Source organism: Cydia strobilella, chromosome 11, assembly GCF_947568885.1.
Source record: "Cydia strobilella chromosome 11, ilCydStro3.1, whole genome shotgun sequence".
In the NCBI taxonomy this organism is placed as follows: domain Eukaryota; kingdom Metazoa; phylum Arthropoda; class Insecta; order Lepidoptera; family Tortricidae; genus Cydia; species Cydia strobilella.
Window position 1 is genome coordinate 16,705,818 of NC_086051.1, and position 20,212 is coordinate 16,726,029.

Here is a 20,212-nt window from a genome sequence, read left to right on the forward strand (position 1 = left end):
TTATGGATCTAATTTGATTAGCCTAAATGTTAATATTAACCAAGTGGGCAGCACTTTCAGATATTTATTGAATATTATATATTAATAATCCTTGTTAAAATCCTCTTTATTGGCGGGGCCTATAAATTTGGTGCACGATGGGGTAACTTTGCACCCGCAAGTAAACTATAGGTAGGAGCAAAAATACCCCAAACAATGGATATCTTGTGCTCCATATTCATAGCTTCGTTTTATATAAAAAAATATTTCATAAAGTTGATTTTCCGATAAAATATGTTACATAAGATGTTCTTCTTAATATTCAATTCATCTGAATATTTAACAGTTTAAAAAATAATATTGTCTTCGGTTACCGCGATAGTTACTCATGAAATAAAACTATGAAAACGGATTATATCGCGTATATTGAATTTATAATACATCCCGACGTTTCGAACTCTCACCCGTGTCACCCGTTGACCACGAACGCTGTAAAGAGTTCGAAACGTCGGGATGTATTATAAATTCAATATACGCGATATAATCCGTTTTCATAGTTTTATTTCAGTTTAAAAAATATTTTAAATTCCCTTAAAGCGGAGCAAATATTGGAGCAAAGTATGACCATTTTACGGTAGCGCTGGTGGCCTAGCTGTAAGAGAGTGCGACCTTCCATCCGGAGGTCGCGGGTTCAAACCCCGTCTCGTACCAATGAGTTTTTCGGAACTTATGTACGAAATATAATTTGATATAAACCAGTCGCTTTTCGGTGTATGAATACGGACTAATCTCGATAAAGGCCTAGTTTACCCTCTGGGTTAGAAGCACGGTTAGAAGGTCACATGGCAGTTTATTTTCGTAAAAACTAGTGCTTCCGCTAATTCTTGGGATTAGTTGCCATGCGGACCTTAAGCTCCCATGAGCCATGGCAATAAACCGGAATAACGCAATGAAGATGATGATGATGACCATATGTAAACAAAATACGACTGATAGTCACACATGCGCGTTGCTAAATCTTTATATTTGAAAATTAATATCTAATTTAACTATGTCTTAAGAATAATTTATTAAATTAGGTAATGGTCGTCATACTGGAAACTGCATATTGCAATTATTAATTACAATAATTATACTATTTTAAGAATAATTTATTAACTTAAAGCTTGACCAGTAATATATGATCATTGTCAAGAGGGCGCTGTTCATTCTCATGTATAGGGTGACAGTTCAGTGTAGTATGAAAAAATGAGTTCCAGTAAAATTCCGCAACATGGCGCATGATATATATTCCGGGTCAGGCTTTAGCAATTTTTTTCCCGAATGTCGGTTCACTTGAATCTCAGTGCGCGCCCGGCCTGACCCTACGTGCGGTACGAGAGGAATCTCACTTGCAGGCGCGGCCCGGGCGCAACCAGCACCTCCACATCACACAATCACCAACACCGTAGCCTATGGACACTTACAGTGGAGGGTAGGTAGATAATATCCTAACCAAGTTACATTTTATCTTCATTTTTTCTGCATTTTTTACTGCTAATTGGGGAACCTTGGGTCCACTTGGGATTTTTATCTCAAGATTGGTCATAGGCAGAGGCACTAGTTTTAATGACGCGATTTTCAACCCAGTGGGGGAAACTAGCCCTCATAGGAATTAGTCCGGTTTCCCAATGATGTTTTTCTTTTGGTAGGCGCAAAGATAGATATAACTCCGTAATAGATGGATACAGTCTAAGGAAAAAACGTGCCTCGAAAATCAAGAAAATTTGATTCTCGTTCAGAGGGCGCTACTAGCTTTGGCCTACTATCGTATAGATGGCGCTGACAGTTTCGTTTATTATTTAACAATTTTAACGCATATCAGTTAAAGAACATGGGTCAAAATCATAAAAATAATTAATGCAAATAAAAAAAACATTTATCCATATTTAAACACATTTTATCGTATTTTTATAAATCTTCATTTTTAGTTTTAAAGTGTGTCGACAGATGGCAGTAAATTCACTGGGGTTACAAAATTTACTATGACATTACCGCTCTAGTATAAGTTACTCTATGGTAGGCGCAACTAAGCTTATTGGTACGAGCCGGGGTTTAAACCCGTTGATTGAAAAGGATTTTTGGATGGCGACCACATCGTCGTGTCGCAATAGTAATGTATAAAGGTTTAGATAGGTTCTTGCTATTTAAGCATCCCCGCAGATTGCAGACCCGTATAATAAGTACATTGTGCAACATGGGGCGTAAGTTAAATATTGCAAATGAGAGTATAGTTAAATCGCGACGGCTTGCCGGAGCGATTTATTGACTCGAGTTTGCAATATTATTACGCCCCGACACACAATGTTTTTCATCACACTTGCGATACAAAAATGAAGTATAAGAAAAAACCGGACAAGTGCGAGTCGGACTCGCCCACCGAGGGCTCCGTACTTTTTGGTATTTGTTATAGCGGCAACAGAAATACATCATCTGTGAAAATTTCAACTGTCTAGCTATCACGGTTCATGAGATACAGCCTGGTGACAGACAGACGGACAGACAGACAGACGGACAGACGGACAGCGGAGTCTTAGTAATAGGGTCCCGTTTTTACCATTCGGGTACAGAACCCTAAAAAAAGTGCATTCCTGTTGCCAGGGAGGCTTTCGGATTATACTGAGCAACTTTTACTATGGGACCAACCACGAAATCGCGAAAAAAAATTTACTCTCCCATAGAAAATGGACCAACCAAAATGCATGAAACAACCAAACTTTTCTTCGCGATTTCGGCGTTAGTCCCATGGTAAAGGATGCTCAGTATAATTCCAAAACCTCCCTGGCAACGGGAATGCACTTATTTTTTAGCACATTAAAAAATTTGACAGTTTCATAGATACCTATCGACTGATACATAACATATGTATGATTTCTATGACATATCAAATTGTTATTTTCAGTAACGATAATGACAAAGGGGAAATTCGTTAATTTTAGTAATTGTGTACATATTTATGGCCTTAATTAAGCCTTAATTTGTCTACGTTAATTGATTCCATATTGTTACCAAAATTATCTGTATAAACTGTATTATATTGTATTTATTTCATACATACACATATTAGTTCACAGCTGACGCTAGTCGCTAACACATTTACATACATATAATTAAAATTAAAAATGACTAATTTTGGTAACACACTGGTATCTATTATTTAAGGCGCTTTCTGGGTTCCTTCTACCCCGAATTAAAGTTCTTAGTAATGTACATTTTTTTTGTCGTTCAACCCATTATTACTAGCAATATTATACCTACCTATTACTTATTGCTCGCAGAACTGATGGCCGGTGGGGCTGGAAGGTTCTGGAGTGGCGTCCGCGTACCGGAAGACGAACTGCCGGTAGGCCTCCAACGAGATGGAGCGACGACCTGGTGAAGGTCGCGGGAATTCGGTGGTTGCGAGCGGCACAGGATCGGTCGGAGTGGCGAGAATTGGGGGAGGCCTATGTCCAGCAGTGGACGTCTATCGGCTGAGATGATGATGATGATGATTACTTTTCTAACACAAACAAAAAAAGACAACGATTGTTTTTCTATTTTATTTCCAATAAAAACCTACACTTAGGATTTAAGCCGTACATGAACCCTACCTACAAAAAAACAAACAACAAAACATGAAACGACCCTCATGATATTCAGACGGATTTATTGCTAATGAGCGATCTCAACCAGAGAACCTTTATACGCCATTTTATTTGAAAACCAATGCAAACATTGCGAATACATTCAACAAATCATTTGTTTAGATTTTTACGGTAAACTGGCACAATTTCAAATCTCAATATAACTCTTGTTAGGTAAGCAAACTATAATTAGAAAATAAGCATATGAAATTCACTTTCATTACCTTTTAGGATAGACTTGAGCAAAAAAAAAAATTTAGAATAAGGTACGACCAAACTTAGTACAAGCATGTACAAGTAAAGATAGATGGGCCAATCAACTTTTAGACCGACATTAGATTCTGTCCATGATTTACATATCGTTTAAAAACTTTTCCTAAATTTATCTTATAGGTATATTACTTTTATATGCGTTATATAATGCGTTATGCGTTAAATCAATAGCGATAATATGCTCCATCAATGTGATTTCTTGGTAACTCCAGAGACATGTTCGTAACGTCAACGACGTGAAAAGTGTCAGTGCAAAAGTTCATTCGCCCATATAGATTATTCCCTTCATTACATGGCATTATTCGTGTTAAATTACAATTTAAAAAAAGAAGTAAATGGCATGTTGTTTTCAGCCACCCAGAGCATAAACTCAAAGCCTTGATCCAAAGCAATCTTCACCAGTGCCTTGTTGCGATCCTTAGCATCTTCTAGCATAGGTTTAACTCCAAACATTCTTTTATACACATCTTCCAAGCGATAACTCATTTTATCAAAATGATAATCAGGCCATGGAAAAGATCCTCTTCTTCTTTCTTTATAAGAAGTCTTTTTAGAATCTGGTTCGAAAATATCATAGAAAGCGGCCATTGTATCAGCACAAACAATATCTTTCGGTGAAAACCCTTCAGCATCAGCTAGTTCATCTTTCAATAAAGGAAAATCGAATCTATTTCCGCTGTGAGCAATCAGACATACGGGTTTTTCCAAATCTTCAAGAAAAGTGACCGTCTTATCCTTCAGGCTACATTTCTTGTACAAGTCGTAGTCTTCCCCTTCTTCGCTTATATCACTTATATGCCACATCACATGATTTTCAAGTCGGCAGTGGAGTGTTTCATAATCTCGAAGTTTCGCATCATGTTCTTCGCCTCCATCCCGAAAATATTGTCGAAGATCTTCACATCTGAACGCTATCATATGTAACTCTGTTATATTAGGATCTGTACTACGTAGGCCGGTCGTTCCAAGATCTAAAAACACGTAAGTTGCAATCGGTGCCATGGTGCAAATTGCAACTTGAAATATGCGTCGTTGAGTTCACGTGATTTGTATAAAGTCACAATATTAACCACGGAATTTGGTCTACACTCTCACAGTTCGTTGCACAAGTATTTTAATTGCAAAATAGATAAGTATTTTAAGCACAACGGAGCGCAGTCGCTAAATATCAATACTGACCAGTTGCAATGTCAGATTGAAGTGTCGGAGTGAAATATGAGTAACACTGCCTAACTACATAACAACCTTACTTTTTAACTCGTTTGATTGTATATCTTAAGCTGTGTTAATAAAGTAGACATTCGTATGTGTAGTTTGAACACAGGCGGAGTTATCAGACGTTTTATTGATAAACTAAAATCAACTCTTCTTACGTAATACTTACCTATAGATGGTTTCTAGATTTCAAAACTGCTTGTACTAATTCTTGTTTTGCACCGACGTGGTACAAAAAAAACATTGTAAAAATTAATTAATTATATAAGTAAAGTGCGAGTCGGACTCGCGCACGAAGTGTTTCGTACCATTTCGCAAAAACGGCAAACAAATCACATCTGTTGTATGGGAGCACCACTTAAATATTTATTTTATTCTGTTTTTAGTATTTGTTGTTATAGCGGCAACAGAAATACATCATCTGTGAAAATTTCAACTGTCTAGCTGTCACGGTTCGTGAGATACAGCCTGGTGACAGACAGACGGATAGACAGACAGACAGACGGACAGTAGAGTCTTAGTAATAGGGTCCCGTTTTACCTTTTGGGTACGGAAGCCTAACAAGGGGGTGTATGACGCTTTTAAATAAGTCCACGGCCGACTTCACATTTTTTGTATGGGAGCCCCACTTAAATATTTATTTTATTCTGTTTTTAGTATTTGTGGTTATAGCGGCAACAGAAGTACATTATCTGTGAAAATTTAAACTGTCTAGCTATCACGGTTCGTGAGATACAGCCTGGTGACAGACAGACGGATAGACAGACAGACAGACGGACAGTGGAGTCTTAGTAATAGGGTCCCGTAGGAACCCTAACCCCGGGATTTTGATACGTTATATATTTCAGTGCCCTAATTAAAGTCTCTATGGGTGATATTACTGTTTCAGAGTCCCTTTCAAAGTTTGGACTGATTTTGACCAGATAACAAAGTATTAATATATATTACACTTATAAGAAGTTCCAATTCTCAACCATTTTATTTAAACAATTGACATTCGTTTGATCATAATACTTTGCGGCAAGCTGGCCATTCAAAGACAAATAAAATTACTGCAATGTCAACTTGGTTACTTGGAATTGGAATGCACATGTGCATATAGATGTATCATTTTACAGCTTGGTAATACCTACTTACTTAATGTAAATATGAATTCAATGATAATATTATAAAGGTTAAACAACATTTATTTACATACAAGATATATACAGTGGTACTACGTAAACGAAATTAATAACTAGCTTAAATCTAAAATAGGCCCTTGAGGCATTGTACCAAGGATGCTGGCGGCATTTCCCCGCTGTATCGCAATGCTGATACGTTGTGCGAGAAAGCCGCCAGCTCTTCGGTCACCAGTTACGTCAACCAGACGCTTCGCGATTTCTGCAAACAACTTATGCGCGCTGGGACCCCATGGACCTAGAGTTTCAACTCCAAATGGAATGAAATGATACTCTCTACCGAGGCTCTTATATTTATTACGTTTTAAAATTTCGGCGCTTTCCGCCGCTCCGCCCGCTTTTACATTAGTCCGTTGGAGGTGGGACGGTGCCAGTGTGTCTACGCAGGTAGCATCCTACACCAACATCCGTCCCAAGCTCCAAGGAACCAAGGACATCCCATCGGGCCTCTTGAAGGTTTAGTTCAAAGATTTGCAAATACAGGATGAAATTTTAATCACCAGCCGTACTTTAGTGAATTTATAGGTCGTATTGTACAACTTTTAGGTACTATGAGACCAATGCCGAAATCACAAAAAAATCGGCTGTTCCATACATTCCAGCCAGTGCCGGATTAACCAATAAGCAAAATAAGCACGTGCTTAGGGCACCACGTTCAGGGGTGCACCAAAATGCCAGGTTGAAAAAGGTGAACAAATTTTAAAATTAGGTACACACACATAGTTTTTATTACACGATTTTTTTTCAGCTGACCAAAACTTAATTGCTTTAAATAATGGCGCGTAATTCTTTGAGAAACAATCCGAAATTGCCATATCTTACTAACAATCCGTCTCGCTGGGCCCTATTTAAATTATATAATAAAAAGAGAACCTCGCCGTGAGGTTTGGCGCGAAACTTGTCGTTGCAAGGTTGGATTTGACATTACGACAGCACGATTTGTTTTTTTTTTATGCTCAAAATTGTAACATTCATTAATCCCATGTAAAGACTATTTAGATACCTATATTTGTGAATATAAAAGAAATAAGTACGTAACTGCTCGGCTAGTCTTGTTTTTGTATAAGAACTGGTAAGTTAATTGCAAGCAAATTATTATTGTGTAGTTAGTTTCATTCCTAACTAAAAGTAGACACGTTTTTATTTATTTACTTATTAAGTTGTAGTTTTTGAATATAGTCAGAATTGCTCCGAAAAATTAATTATAGTCATTTATTGAATAAATGTTTGTGACAGTTTTAGCTTTCATTTTTCATACTTGTTTTTAGAAAAGAAAATCACCAATTATAAGAGCCTCGGTAGAGAGTATCATTTCGTTCCATTTGGAGTTGAAACTCTAGGTCCATGGGGTCCCAGCGCGCATAAGTTGTTTGCAGAAATCGCGAAGCGTCTGGTTGACGTAACTGGTGACCGAAGAGCTGGCGGCTTTCTCGCACAACGTATCAGCATTGCGATACAGCGGGGAAATGCCGCCAGCATCCTTGGTACAATGCCTCAAGGGCCTATTTTAGATTAAAGCTAGTTATTAATTTCGTTTACGTAGTACCACTGTATATATCTTGTATGTAAATAAATTTGTAATATTCATTTAAAAAAAAAACACCTTAACACTGAATAATAAAGTAGAAAGTATTAATGCGTGAAAATAGGTAATATATTATGAAAGATGATCAGCCTAAATGAGTGTTGGTTAAGACAAAAACTCGAGTTGTAGGAGGTGTTCGACTCGTTTGCTTTAGGAATCGACTGTTTTACACACTAAAAATAAAGTCGAAATTTCATAAGATACCTGACTATTTTGTAGAGATTTGAGTCTTTTTCAAAAAAACTCTTTATTACAAATATTTTACATAAACTTCATGAGTTAGGTAGTTACGTCTTTATTATTTACTAAAAGTTTAAATGAACAAAATTGTTGATGGTCTGATGGAGTCTTCATTCCAAGGTTCGAGTCCTTTTGAGTTGAGTTTAAAAATGATTTAACAAATGCCTCAACTCAGGACTACAAAGAATGGAATGTGTTTTTGCAGTCCGCTGCAGTCTCGTAGAAGCGAGTCGGGTTTCTCCACTCGAGTTTTTACTCAAACAATAAGCTCAATATTAAATGCATTTGGCATTCCTTCATTGCAGCCACACCTGGTTTACCAAATCAGTCAAATCTGAAAAAATCCAGGGTGAGGGGGCACCCTGGTCTAGAAATGCTTAGGGCACCAAAATGTCTTAATCCGGCACTGATTCCGGCTGATGTGATGTAGCTGATTTCTATGGTACAGCCAATTTTTTTTTCGCGATTTCAGCATTAGTTCCATAATACAAGTTGTTCAGTATGACCTATAAATTACATAATTGCGCAGAGTATGGCGGGTTCGTGATAAGAATTTCACCATGTATAGTGGAATTGCGTTACTATTAGAGCGTTTTCACATTCTCGATCCGATATCGGATGTAGGATCCTACATCCACGTGGTAGAGGACATTTGTTCGTCTACAATTACCTATGTTTTGAGTAAATAAATACTATGTAACTATAGATTGGTAATTTAACCTCTAACGCTGTTTTAGGGTTCCGTACCCAAAGGGCAAGAACGGGACCCTATTAAGACTCCTCTGTCCGTCTCTGTCACGAAGCTGTATCTCATGAACCGTGATAACTAGACAGTTGAAATTTTTATAGATGATATATTTCTGTTGCCGCTATAACAACAAATACTAAAAAGTATGGAACCCTCGGTGGACGAGTCCAACTCGCACTTATCCGGTTTTATTCCTTAATTTTAAAAATTATATAGACAGAGTTTATCTAAATATTTCTACTATTTATTATTCACAACGACGGGACTTAATCCCGTCCCGTCGTTGTGAATAGTTAATAATGAGTAAAAATCGTGAAAATTGTAAATCAGTGTATTTCTACTATATGTCTGATCTCGGTGCGTAGACAAGATGCCAATCGTTAACGCTCCGTAGCGAACGAAACGCAACTGTCTCTGTCGCACTAATATAGAGCGATAGTGAGAGGTAACTACGCTACGGAGATTGGCATCTTGTCTATGCACCCTGCGGGACTAAGATGGACGGCTGTCTATCATTTGTCACCATACCTGTCACGCTCTAACAAGTACGTTAGTGCGAAAGTGACGCATGATATGACAAGGGACAAAAAGGCGACCATGATACCGCTGCTGGACTTTTCAATATTCAAAGGGCTTTTAGCGCCCACCAATACCGGGTGCAATTTTTTAAGTGATATGTGTGCTATTGATTGCTATAACCAACTTAGCAGTATCTCAAAAATTACACTAAAAGTCCTGGGGGCCTAGAAAAGATGACAATCGTTTGCAGAAACCCAGGTAGCATTTATACGTCATTATGACGTCAGTTACTTCATTATGACGTCATTATGACGTCGCTAACGTCACTTTGCTACCTGGGAAACGAAACGAAACGCAATTTCTCTATCACTGTTCCATATTAGTGCGATAGAGACAGACAACGTTTCGTTTCTTTTCTCTGCAAACGATTGTCATCTTGGCTAGGCCCTTAGTCTCCGTATAATTTTCGTGTTCAATTTTAGTATGAAATATCAGGGTGCGTAGCCAACGTGCAATCGTTAACGATCCGTAGCGAACGAATCGCAACTGTCACTGTCGCACTAGTGGGGAAGAGTGGTAGAGAGACTACGATACGATACGAAGCGATAACGATTGGCACGTTGGCTACGCGCCTTGTTCTTTTCGCGATTTCAAGGTTGCGCTCATAACACAAGTTGCTTACGGTAATGAGCAAAGTCGCGTATGTATATCTTCAATATCTTGTGTCGCCTAAACCATTACACCCCGTTTAAGAAATAAAGGTAATTCATATTTAGTTAGGGGACCGACGTCGTCAACGGACATAATAAAATCGGTAGGAAATAAACCCATTTGATTGTAATTATCTCATATCTGAAAATGAATCAAGTAATTTAGTTCATTTTATTGAAAAAACAATTATAATATATATGACGTAAGACTACCAAGTCTTACGTCATTATTTTATCGACATCGACAAAGGGCCACCCCACACTAGCGTCTGAACGTAGGCGTCTAGTCAACTCTATGCCTGCTGCCCAAGTGCTGCCCCACGCAACGTTGGCGGAACTGCGCAGCGACGCTAATACGCCATTTTTCAAAGCGCTGAAGCGCTAGTGTGGAGTAGCACTTCATAGTACGTTAAACTGAGGTATGAATTCAGTAAAGCCGTATTCAAAAATGATTGCCTGTTTACTTATTATTTTATTTATTTCTTTATTTACAAATATTGTCATTTAATAGTTAAGAATACAGCATTCTGCCTCTCACACTGGTATACATAGTTCATGATAAATCTACATTTGTCCTTACCACGTCCTGCCCACATAAAAATGAGATAAATATTCATTTTAATAATAAACGTAAACCTAACTAATGTAGCCCAAAAGCTCCCAACTATGATCCTAAATAAATTTTAATGCCTACCTTCGTTCAGGTGTGAATATGAATATTATTTAAGTGCCGTAGTTCTAAAGTAAACGGAAGAAAAAACTCAAATAAAATCAAAGAGAACATTGCCACACCAATTAACATACCAATGTATTTATACTTAATAAGTAATTAATTGGTAATAATTGCCAATGTATTTATACTTAATTAGAAATTAAGTATAAAACATTAGTACGTTAATTGGTGTGGCAATGTTCTCTTTGGTTTTGTCTACGAGTTTTCCACAACTTCATAACGAAATTATTACATAATTACTAATTAAATATGTAATGTAATTATTAATATGTAACTATTAGTTAAATACGTAATGAAGTTGTGGCCCATAGTTGTAGTATAGGATTATAGTTCGGTGATTTTACGAAACCTACTTCGAAGCAGCATTTATTATCATCAGAATATACAGGAAGATATTAACAATATCCAGGTACAGGTTCAGTGCGGCGAAGATGTACTCCTCAGGGCTGATGCTGTATTTGTGCTTGCCGCCCATCATGAGCTGCGTGTCGTAGACGAGGTACATGCAGAAGATGAGGGCGCCAATGCAACCGTAGACGAGCTGGAGGATGTTACTCCGGATGAATATGGCACAAATTCCTGGAACGATAGATAAATACATTAAATACTGATTTAGTGTAGTGCAAGCACGTACTGTTCGCGCTTAGAGTTGGTCAAAGACGCCTTCTCTTGCCGCATTCCTCAACCCACCAACGGAGCGGCAGCTGACGTTCACGAGGGTTCATCATACATAGCCCCTAACCGCTATACGAATTTTCGCCCGGGAGGCGATGACAGACATAATTTGCTCCTGGCTCGCGGTCTATCTGGCATAGTCGAGAAATCGGGACCGGTTCCGCCGTCGCGGAGTGGCCTAGGGGTTCATGGCGTTAGCCGCGATAGCTAAAGACGCCAGTTCGAATCCGGTCTTCACCACTGGAGGGCTTCGTCACTTTTTAGGGTTCCGTACCCAAAGGGTAAAAACGGGACCCCTATTACTAAGACTCCGTCCATCTGTCTGTCTGTCACCAGACTGTATCTGCGGCAGGTGATTGTGCCCATGACTACTTGGGTTGGGACAGTTCTCCCAAACGAACCGTTTTTAAATAACTGTAATATAAACTTATCAACTTACCAAGAATAAGCAGGGCCACTGTCGCGCAGACGAGGAATCCTCCCATCATAGTAAAGTCCCACTTTGTCTGGAAAGCGAACAGCGTAAGAGCCAAGCTTACTGCTGCTGTTATGCCTACTGCCATCATTACCTGAGATGAGAGAGATACATAAGATGGATATGAGATAAATTGCATGAGAGAGGAAGAGAGAAAAATATTCATCGTAATACCAAGAACAAGAACATGAGATAGATATACCCGATTATACATGTGACATATCACGGGAAAACGTACCTTATGGCGGCTGGCGCTTACGCTGTTGTTCACGACGCTCCAATACGAATACGCTGCTACGCGTCGTAAGCGCCAACCGCCATAAGGTACCTCTACCCGTGGGACGTCACATATAGGTAAAACTAATCATCAGAGGAATAGGGATGTTGACCATTTTTTAGAACTGCTTTCATTTTATAGATAGACATGTAATTATTGCAAAAAAAAATTTTTTTTTATTCATAATCTTTTAATAAAAAATCGACTAATTAGTTTAGTGTTTAAATTTCGCGCAAATACGCTCCAAGCTGTCACGTGAACGATGTGATAAACAAACTGCTGTCAGCGCCACCTCTGGCACTGACCTGGTGGTTCTAACCACCAGGTTTGACAACTTGTCTGTGCGTGTTTCTCACACCGTGACGTCACGCGCTCCGATTTGCGTTTGCAGTCACTTGATGCTGGGCATTATTTTAAATACTTTTAAATTAATTTATTACGTATATTTTTACACTTACAAATAGTTATTTGTTATACAAGGGTGCAAAGTTGTATTTTACCCGCGAGTTTGGAGTTGAAACACGAGCAAGCGAAAGAATTCTATAGTTGAACCACGAGCAAAGCGAGTGGTTCTAACATAGAATCCTGAGCGTAGCGAGTGTTTCAACACACGAGAAGTAAAATACATTTGCACCCGTGTGTAACACAAAACTTTTCCCCTCACTATAACGAGGAAAGTGAAACAACCACAGGCGTTAGATCATCTTCATCACTGGAATCACTCATTTTTTTACAATAATACAATATTATAACAGAAAACTCTGGAAGTTGTGTGTTTTTACGTGTCGGAGTCGGTAAGAAAACTTTTGTTGACAATGTTGACATTTCTGACGATACGTTTTGAAATTGCATCGACTCAACTTGTGCGTTCAGAATTACATTGAACATAATAAAAAAAAATGGTTCTTATGGAATTTAAGGTTTATGACTTAAAATCATTAAACAAAGCTAATTTTTTTATTAAATTCTTAAACCTTTTTTTTTATCAAATTTGTTTAATGATAATTAATATCGAACGAACCATTATTATGAGCGTTTTACGTTTTGTTATCAGTCAAAAGCTACTTAAACACGCTCCATCCAAGGTCAAATTACTTTCCCCACTAGTGGATAAAATGCGTTTTTCCCCGCTTGTTTTAAAGGATAAAAGACGGCTTTCCGAGCTAGTGAGGGGAAAATATGATTTTCAGCATTCTAATATTCCCTGCTATGGTATAAACATAACATTTTATATATTCGCGATTCATGTCAACATCCCTATTATTAAATTACAATAAATTAAATAAAAAAATTAAATACATTTACTTACAAGACGTTTCCTAACAAAAAGCAACTCTAGGAGCAAGATGACAATGGACAAATCATAAATAGATTTCGATAAATAGTGAAAATGTATTAGGTCATATTAGGTAACAAATAAAATTAATTTTAAATACCTATTAAAAAACGCAGTGCACCGAAAGCCCTTAGGGCCACCCCACACTAGCGTCTCCCGAGCGTCAGCGTCTAGTCAACTTTATGGCTGCTGCTCGACGCAACGTTGGCGCAACTGCGCAGCGACGCTATTTTCCATAGCGTTAACTAGACGCCGACGCTTAAGACTAGCGTCTTCGTGTGGAGACCCAAATGTCCGAGCGATTTCGGAGGCCTTGGTCACTTTTTCGTATATGACATTTATTTCAGTTTATGTATCGACAGAGCCAAGGAAAAGCGACGTAATAATTTCTGTGAGTTTACTGTAAACGATTGTCAATTGATTTCCAGTTTATGGATGACTCACGATAGACCGGCCCGAGCCCGGGCTAAGCCGTCCGATACGTCATTTTCTATGACGGCTGATCGGTGATCACTTGGTACTTTCCATCCAGCCCGGCCCCAGCCCGGTCTAGCGTGTCATCCTATGTTCTTACCGCCTCAGGAGCGCTGGTAGCGCTGACCGCGCCCAGCAAAAAGCTCTCGGCCAGAGTGAAGATGGCCAGGAATATAAAATTCGTTGGAGTCGTTCGCCGCACGTTTTCGCAGCACGCCATTACAATCATCGTGACGAACGTTACCGCAAACGCCACCCATCTGAAAACAACACATTATTACGTTACCTACACTAATCGATTGATGTCTGTTTAGTAACCACTTACTCTATGAATCATTTTTGAACGGTTTATATCACGTATATTGAATTTATAATACATCCCGAAGAAGGAACAAGGAACAAAACCCTAGGCATCCTCTCCACGGCCACAAGCTACCACCATCTCGTCTAAAGAGCCGTAGGAGCTTTATGCGGTGTACTGCAGCGATCCGGATTCCACCGCCCCAGAAGCGACTTGCCCAATGGAAGAGTTCCCGCACCCCTCCTGACGACTACGTCCGCCCCGCTGAAGCGCTTCCCGCTGGGTATAAGCAGCCGTGGCCGATCTGGAAAGCCTTAAACAGACTGCGTTCCCAGGTCGGTCGTAGCAAAGAGAACATGCTGAAGTGGGGCGCTCTAAGCGACTCAGACGCCCAATGTCCATGTGGGACGACTCTCCAAACAATGGAACACATGTTATCTTGCCCAGCGTGCCCGCATTCCTGCTCTGAGCAGGATCTCCGTGATGCGACGGACAGGGCGATAAATGTCGCTGCCTTTTGGTCCCGCACAGTCTGAAAGTCTGAAACCATCGACACGAGAAGAAGAAGAAGATCCCGAAGTTTCGAACCCTTTACAGCGTTCGTGGTCAACGGGTGTCATACTCCGTTTTAATAATTTTATTTCATGAGTAACTATCGCGGTAACCGAATAAAATATTATGAATCATTTTTATCATCAGAACATAGTTTAATTCCATGTTAAACCTAAAATCAAAGTTTTATTAATTTCGTCTATCATAGTCAATGTCTTCTATAAAATAGCAATTTTTTGGCTATTCACACCTCGCAGTGTGTAAAAGTATGTTCGATAGATTAAAACTTACATCATGTATGGGTTAGCCAAGAACCACCTCTTGGTAGGCTCATGATAAACAAAGAGACAGATGGCACCGAAGGTCACTAGTAACTGGCACATCAAAATGGAGTACACCTGAAAAATTAATATGGTCAACTAAGCAACGAACCAATGGTGATTTGTTTTACAGGGAAGCAAAACCTTTTAATTAACAAAGTGCTAATAATTTGTTAATAGGGAATATTACGCGAAACTCTGCGTAGGGGGCGCCAGGGCGCCACTACCACAATCTGAGGGTGTAATCGTGAAACAATTTTTTTTTTTATCTATCTAACATCTGTCACTTCCATATTCGAGGGATAAAGAGGCAGAGAGCGAATTTTCGGATTCGTGTTTCCCGGTAGGTCCTCTGTAAGCAAACCGCCTTGATGCATCAATGGCATATTTTATTATCTCTGAAAACTTGCCAAAAACCTGTTAAAGGTACAGTATGTATAAGTTACTCTATGGTTTACTAAAAAGGCTAGTCCTGCACTCTGGTGGCAGAACATTGCAGTAATACCCCCTACCTATTGTATATCAATATAAACCTAACATAATAATTATGGATTATTTGTATCCGAAATAAATGCTTTCATTTCATTTCATTTCATTTCATAAAGCACATTTTAATGCCAACCAACCAAAGTAAAAAATCTTTTATATATTGTTATATAATATCCTCTATTCCCGAGCAAGCGAAAGAGCAAGAAAAGATGAATCTTGGGAGTTGCGAGGGTTTTAATGCTAAAGGGTACCAACCTTGCTACCGAGTGAAGCATAACATGTTCCACCACACGTGAGGAAAATAATGGTATAGCCCTTTATTTTCCTTGCCAATTTAAATTATAAAAAAAAACATCAAACATTTATTCAGCAAATAGGCCACAGGGGCACTTTTACATGTCAATTTTACATACCTATAGATTAATTATTCTTCACAATCCATGACCCTGCTTTGTGCAGACACAAACCAAATTTGGGCAAATCCAAACAAACATTAAATATTTAACATTCAAAGTCAACATCAGGAAATAACTTGGAGTTTGCATGAAATTAATTTGTCACTCTTGTGTATAAAATGAAACTTTCTCATCAGTTTTAGAAGAATTAAGAAAGCGTTTACGATTTAATCTTAGCATCTTTCGCTTGCTGTACTTTGCCCCGTTAAAAACAAATAAGGATTGAGGTTATATTAGAAATTTTATGAGTAATGCCGAATGTACCTCCCGGATATATTTATATTATCTAACATCTTGTTATTTGCCAATGATTCAGTGCGCGAATTAGTCACCGAAAATTTATATAAAATGTCTGCAGATGTTCCTTCTCATATTTAATTAGAAACAAAGATACATTGATTGAGTAAGATGTGTAAAATCTAAGTCAATTACGTGCTTCGAATGTGACAGCTAAACGAGACGGCGCTGTACAACTACATACATATTGCGGTAACTCGGTAGGGCTAAGATGGTATAGGTTTTTTATCATCTGTCATTATGCCTGTCACGTTCTTACAAGTATGTAAGTGCGAAAGTGACGCATGACATGACAAGTGATAAAAATGTGACCATGATACCGCCGCTGATTGACAAAAGTTGACGTTTGACAATTCAGTGACCACAAAACATATGGCCCAGTACAGCGCCATCTGTTTTGGATGTCAAACTAAGGGACACGTTTTTTTCTTAGACTTTTCCTCTATTACAATAAATTCTCTTTGATTAGAAATCGATGGTTTAAGTCAAATTCGTGCCTCGAATTTGTCAGGTGACATAAATGGCGCTGTGGCTCCATACATTGCGATAACTCTGGTTGTCCAAAGGTGGCGTTTGACCTTACACTTGTGCAATCCCTTAACCCTTACGTAAATAGGGTATTGACTATTAAAGTCTGGCCAGGAATATATAATCACGCGCTGTTGCGGAATTTCACTGGAACTATTTTTCATACTATACTGAACTGTCACCCACATGAGAATAACAGCGCCATCTTGACAATGATCATATATTTATGGTCAGGCTTTAGTCAAATCAGTATCTTTTTTCGAACTGTCAAAACGATTTGCCACTATGGAATTTATATGTAACATTACAACAATGACGTCACGGTCAAGTTACCTACTCTTATACTTCTATACGATTTATAAAATAGATATTGTGTCTTAAAATAACTGCTATCTACGTTTCTCTATTGATGTTCTTGTGCTTTATTTCATGCATTGTGTGAAATAATTTATTTTAAAAACAGTCAAATACCCTATTCTTAAGTCTTACCTTTCGTATAAATCCTCTGCGGATGCTCTGGTCGTTGAATTCGAAGCCCTTGACCTCACCATCTTCCGCGTCCATGGTTCCTGGTTGCGCGTAACCAGTCGTCTGAAAAATACAATGTACCATCGAATAAAATTGATTGCTAATGAAAATACCACACACACACAGACAGAGTGATGGCAGGTGGGCCAAAATGTTAACGGAATGGTGGCCGCTTCCCGAAGAAAGGAGTGCCTGGCGTCCGTTGGCTCGTTGGGTGGACGACATTCGGAAGACTGCGGGTCACTTCTGGATGAGATTGGCTCAGGACCGGGACAAGTGGCGTACTCGAAGAGAGGCCTATGCTCAGCAGTGGGCGATAAAAGGCTGATATAATGATGATGATGAATCAAAATACCACAAGTACAGGCTATTAAGTCTTACTTGCGGTATAATCTCTTAATTTAAAAAAAGGCATATTTATGTTTAAAAAAAAACTTGGAATTTTGTCAACACATTTTAAAGAGACAATAGAAGATAGGCATAGGTATGACACGACGTTTTTCAGAGCACCAAGGAAAAACTAAACGAGAATTAAAACTATTTAGAACATAAATATATAGTAATCTCGACTTGTGTCTATTCTCATATCCACTCTCTACGTCCTGCACCAAAATGTTTAGCCCGATGGTTGACTGGTAGAGAATGCCTTAAGTCCGTCATTTGTAAATTTGTGCAATAAAGCTTTATGAATAAATAAACATAATATACGTAAGTAATTTGTAGTTCTAGGAAAGAAGATAACTTTTGGACGTGTATTAAAATGACAGATGTTCGAGTGCTTTGTGGCCTTTGTGGGATTATTGTGGGTGATATTTAAAGTAAATTTTGAACTTACCCACAATGTAAAATTTAATTATGCCTCCGTTTCAATTGTGTTGTATGCTTATAAGCAATTTAATTAAATCCTTAAAACATTAAAATCTTCTTGAGACTTACTGAAATTACAAGAAAATTAAAAAATTAAACTGAAATAAGCCAACTCGATGAAAAATCATAAACATTATTAACTTAGTGGTTTACAAAAATCATAAAAAGGTATAGATCAAAACTTCGACTTTTTTAATACAGTAATTAATGCTCTTGTTCTCCTCTATTAAGACTAGAGAAAAAAACATACTACAGACTAAATTCTGGAACCTTGCACTTGTCCGATAATTTATCGATTTATCATATCTCTATCGGCTTCGAGAAAACGATAAGTACCTATTATTTACCGCTCGTCCACTGATAATATCACCTGCTAATTGAACACTACTGGTATATGAATTAACTCTTTAACATTAATTTTTAACACAAAAATACAACAGAAAATACTAACCTCAGCCATAACAGGGCACAGTCACTAACACACTAGGGAGTGTTATCACTGATAAGGACCTCTGGATATGATAAGGATAACCGCTATGTGAAGTTTTTTGGCTACATTTATATCTGTTATAGTAATGTAGTAGTGCACTGATTTAAGTCAGTGACGACAATGAATTATAAATTATATAAACGGGATTATAATCAAAATATTTTAATAGCACACCGCCTACTCATATACGCGCGTGACACTTTTTTTTTAATGATATACATATACCTAATATAGGGAAGGAAACCATGGAAATTAAAATCAGTTTCATCGTTAAAAATAATAACATTTAATCCATAGCGCGGTAAATCGGTAAAGTCATTAAATTCGCACTTAAACTATCGTGAGACATATTTCAAAATATTTATCAGTACGGTTTTTACTCACTATTATTTTTAGTCGCTCCGAAACATGAAGAATCCGAAACATGTCGCCAAAAGCGACTAAAAATAATAGTGAGTAAAAACCGTACTGATAAATATTTTGAGTCATTAAATTAACGACTGCAATAGGAAAGGAGTTAGTATTCCATTTTAATCCTAGATTGTATGAAAAAACAGGTGTTTTTTCAAATCCTGGCGAGTGTCAAAAACATGGTGTTATGATATGCTACTTACATGTTTTCAAGTGATGTTAATAAATACTGTTTCTAGTAAGTTTTTGGCAAAAAATTAACTTTTGGTAGGTAGAAGCAAATAGAGCGGTACTACTGTCATAGTAGATTTTGTAACCACAGTAAATTCACTGCCATCTATCGACACACTTTAAAACTAAAAATGAAGATTTATAAAAATACGATAAAATGTATTTAAATATGGAAAAATGTTTTTATTTTTATTTGCATTAATTATTTTTATGATTTTGACCCATGTTCTTTCACTGATATGCGTTAAAATTGTTAAATAACAAACGAAACCGTCAACGCTATCTATACGACAGAAGGCCAAGGCTAGTAGCGCCCTCTGATCGAGAATCAAATTTTCTTGATTTTCGAGGCACGTTTTTTCCTTAGACTGTATCCATCTATTACGGAGTTATATCTTTGGTACAAGCTTTATGGCTGACTATACCTACTCTTTTTTCCACAGACAACTAATAGGTTATCATCGAGATAGTTCTAAAAACCCCAAACAATTAGGTTGCGTTATTTTATCACAGAGTTCCTATGGCCACCTCCTGTCTCCATCATCAGATCACCTCAATGGTACCATAATATTGCATTGTCACCCGACTTGCATATGTATGAAAATTGTCAGCTTCATTGGAAGTCGGGATGTGGGTATAACTTGCAAGATTCGACCCG

At 38.0% G+C, this 20,212-nt stretch overlaps 2 protein-coding genes across 2 annotated transcripts; both read right to left on the minus strand.

Moving 5' to 3' along the window:
- Positions 1-3,633: 3,633 nt before the first annotated feature.
- On the minus strand, positions 3,634-5,079 carry LOC134745289 (three prime repair exonuclease 2-like). Its single transcript, XM_063679282.1, has one exon. It carries the CDS (start codon positions 4,917-4,919, stop codon positions 4,230-4,232), a length of 690 nt encoding a protein of 229 aa, XP_063535352.1. The 5' UTR covers positions 4,920-5,079; the 3' UTR covers positions 3,634-4,229.
- Positions 5,080-11,186: 6,107 nt separating this feature from the next.
- Positions 11,187-17,629, minus strand: LOC134745290 (protein lifeguard 1-like). Its single transcript, XM_063679284.1, has 5 exons — positions 17,517-17,629; positions 15,230-15,336; positions 14,186-14,345; positions 11,963-12,092; positions 11,187-11,427 (listed from the first exon to the last, which is right to left on the minus strand). The coding sequence occupies exons 1-5, from the start codon at positions 17,589-17,591 to the stop codon at positions 11,198-11,200; spliced, it is 702 nt and encodes a 233-aa protein (XP_063535354.1). The 5' UTR covers positions 17,592-17,629; the 3' UTR covers positions 11,187-11,197.
- Between the last annotated feature and the right edge of the window lie 2,583 nt (positions 17,630-20,212).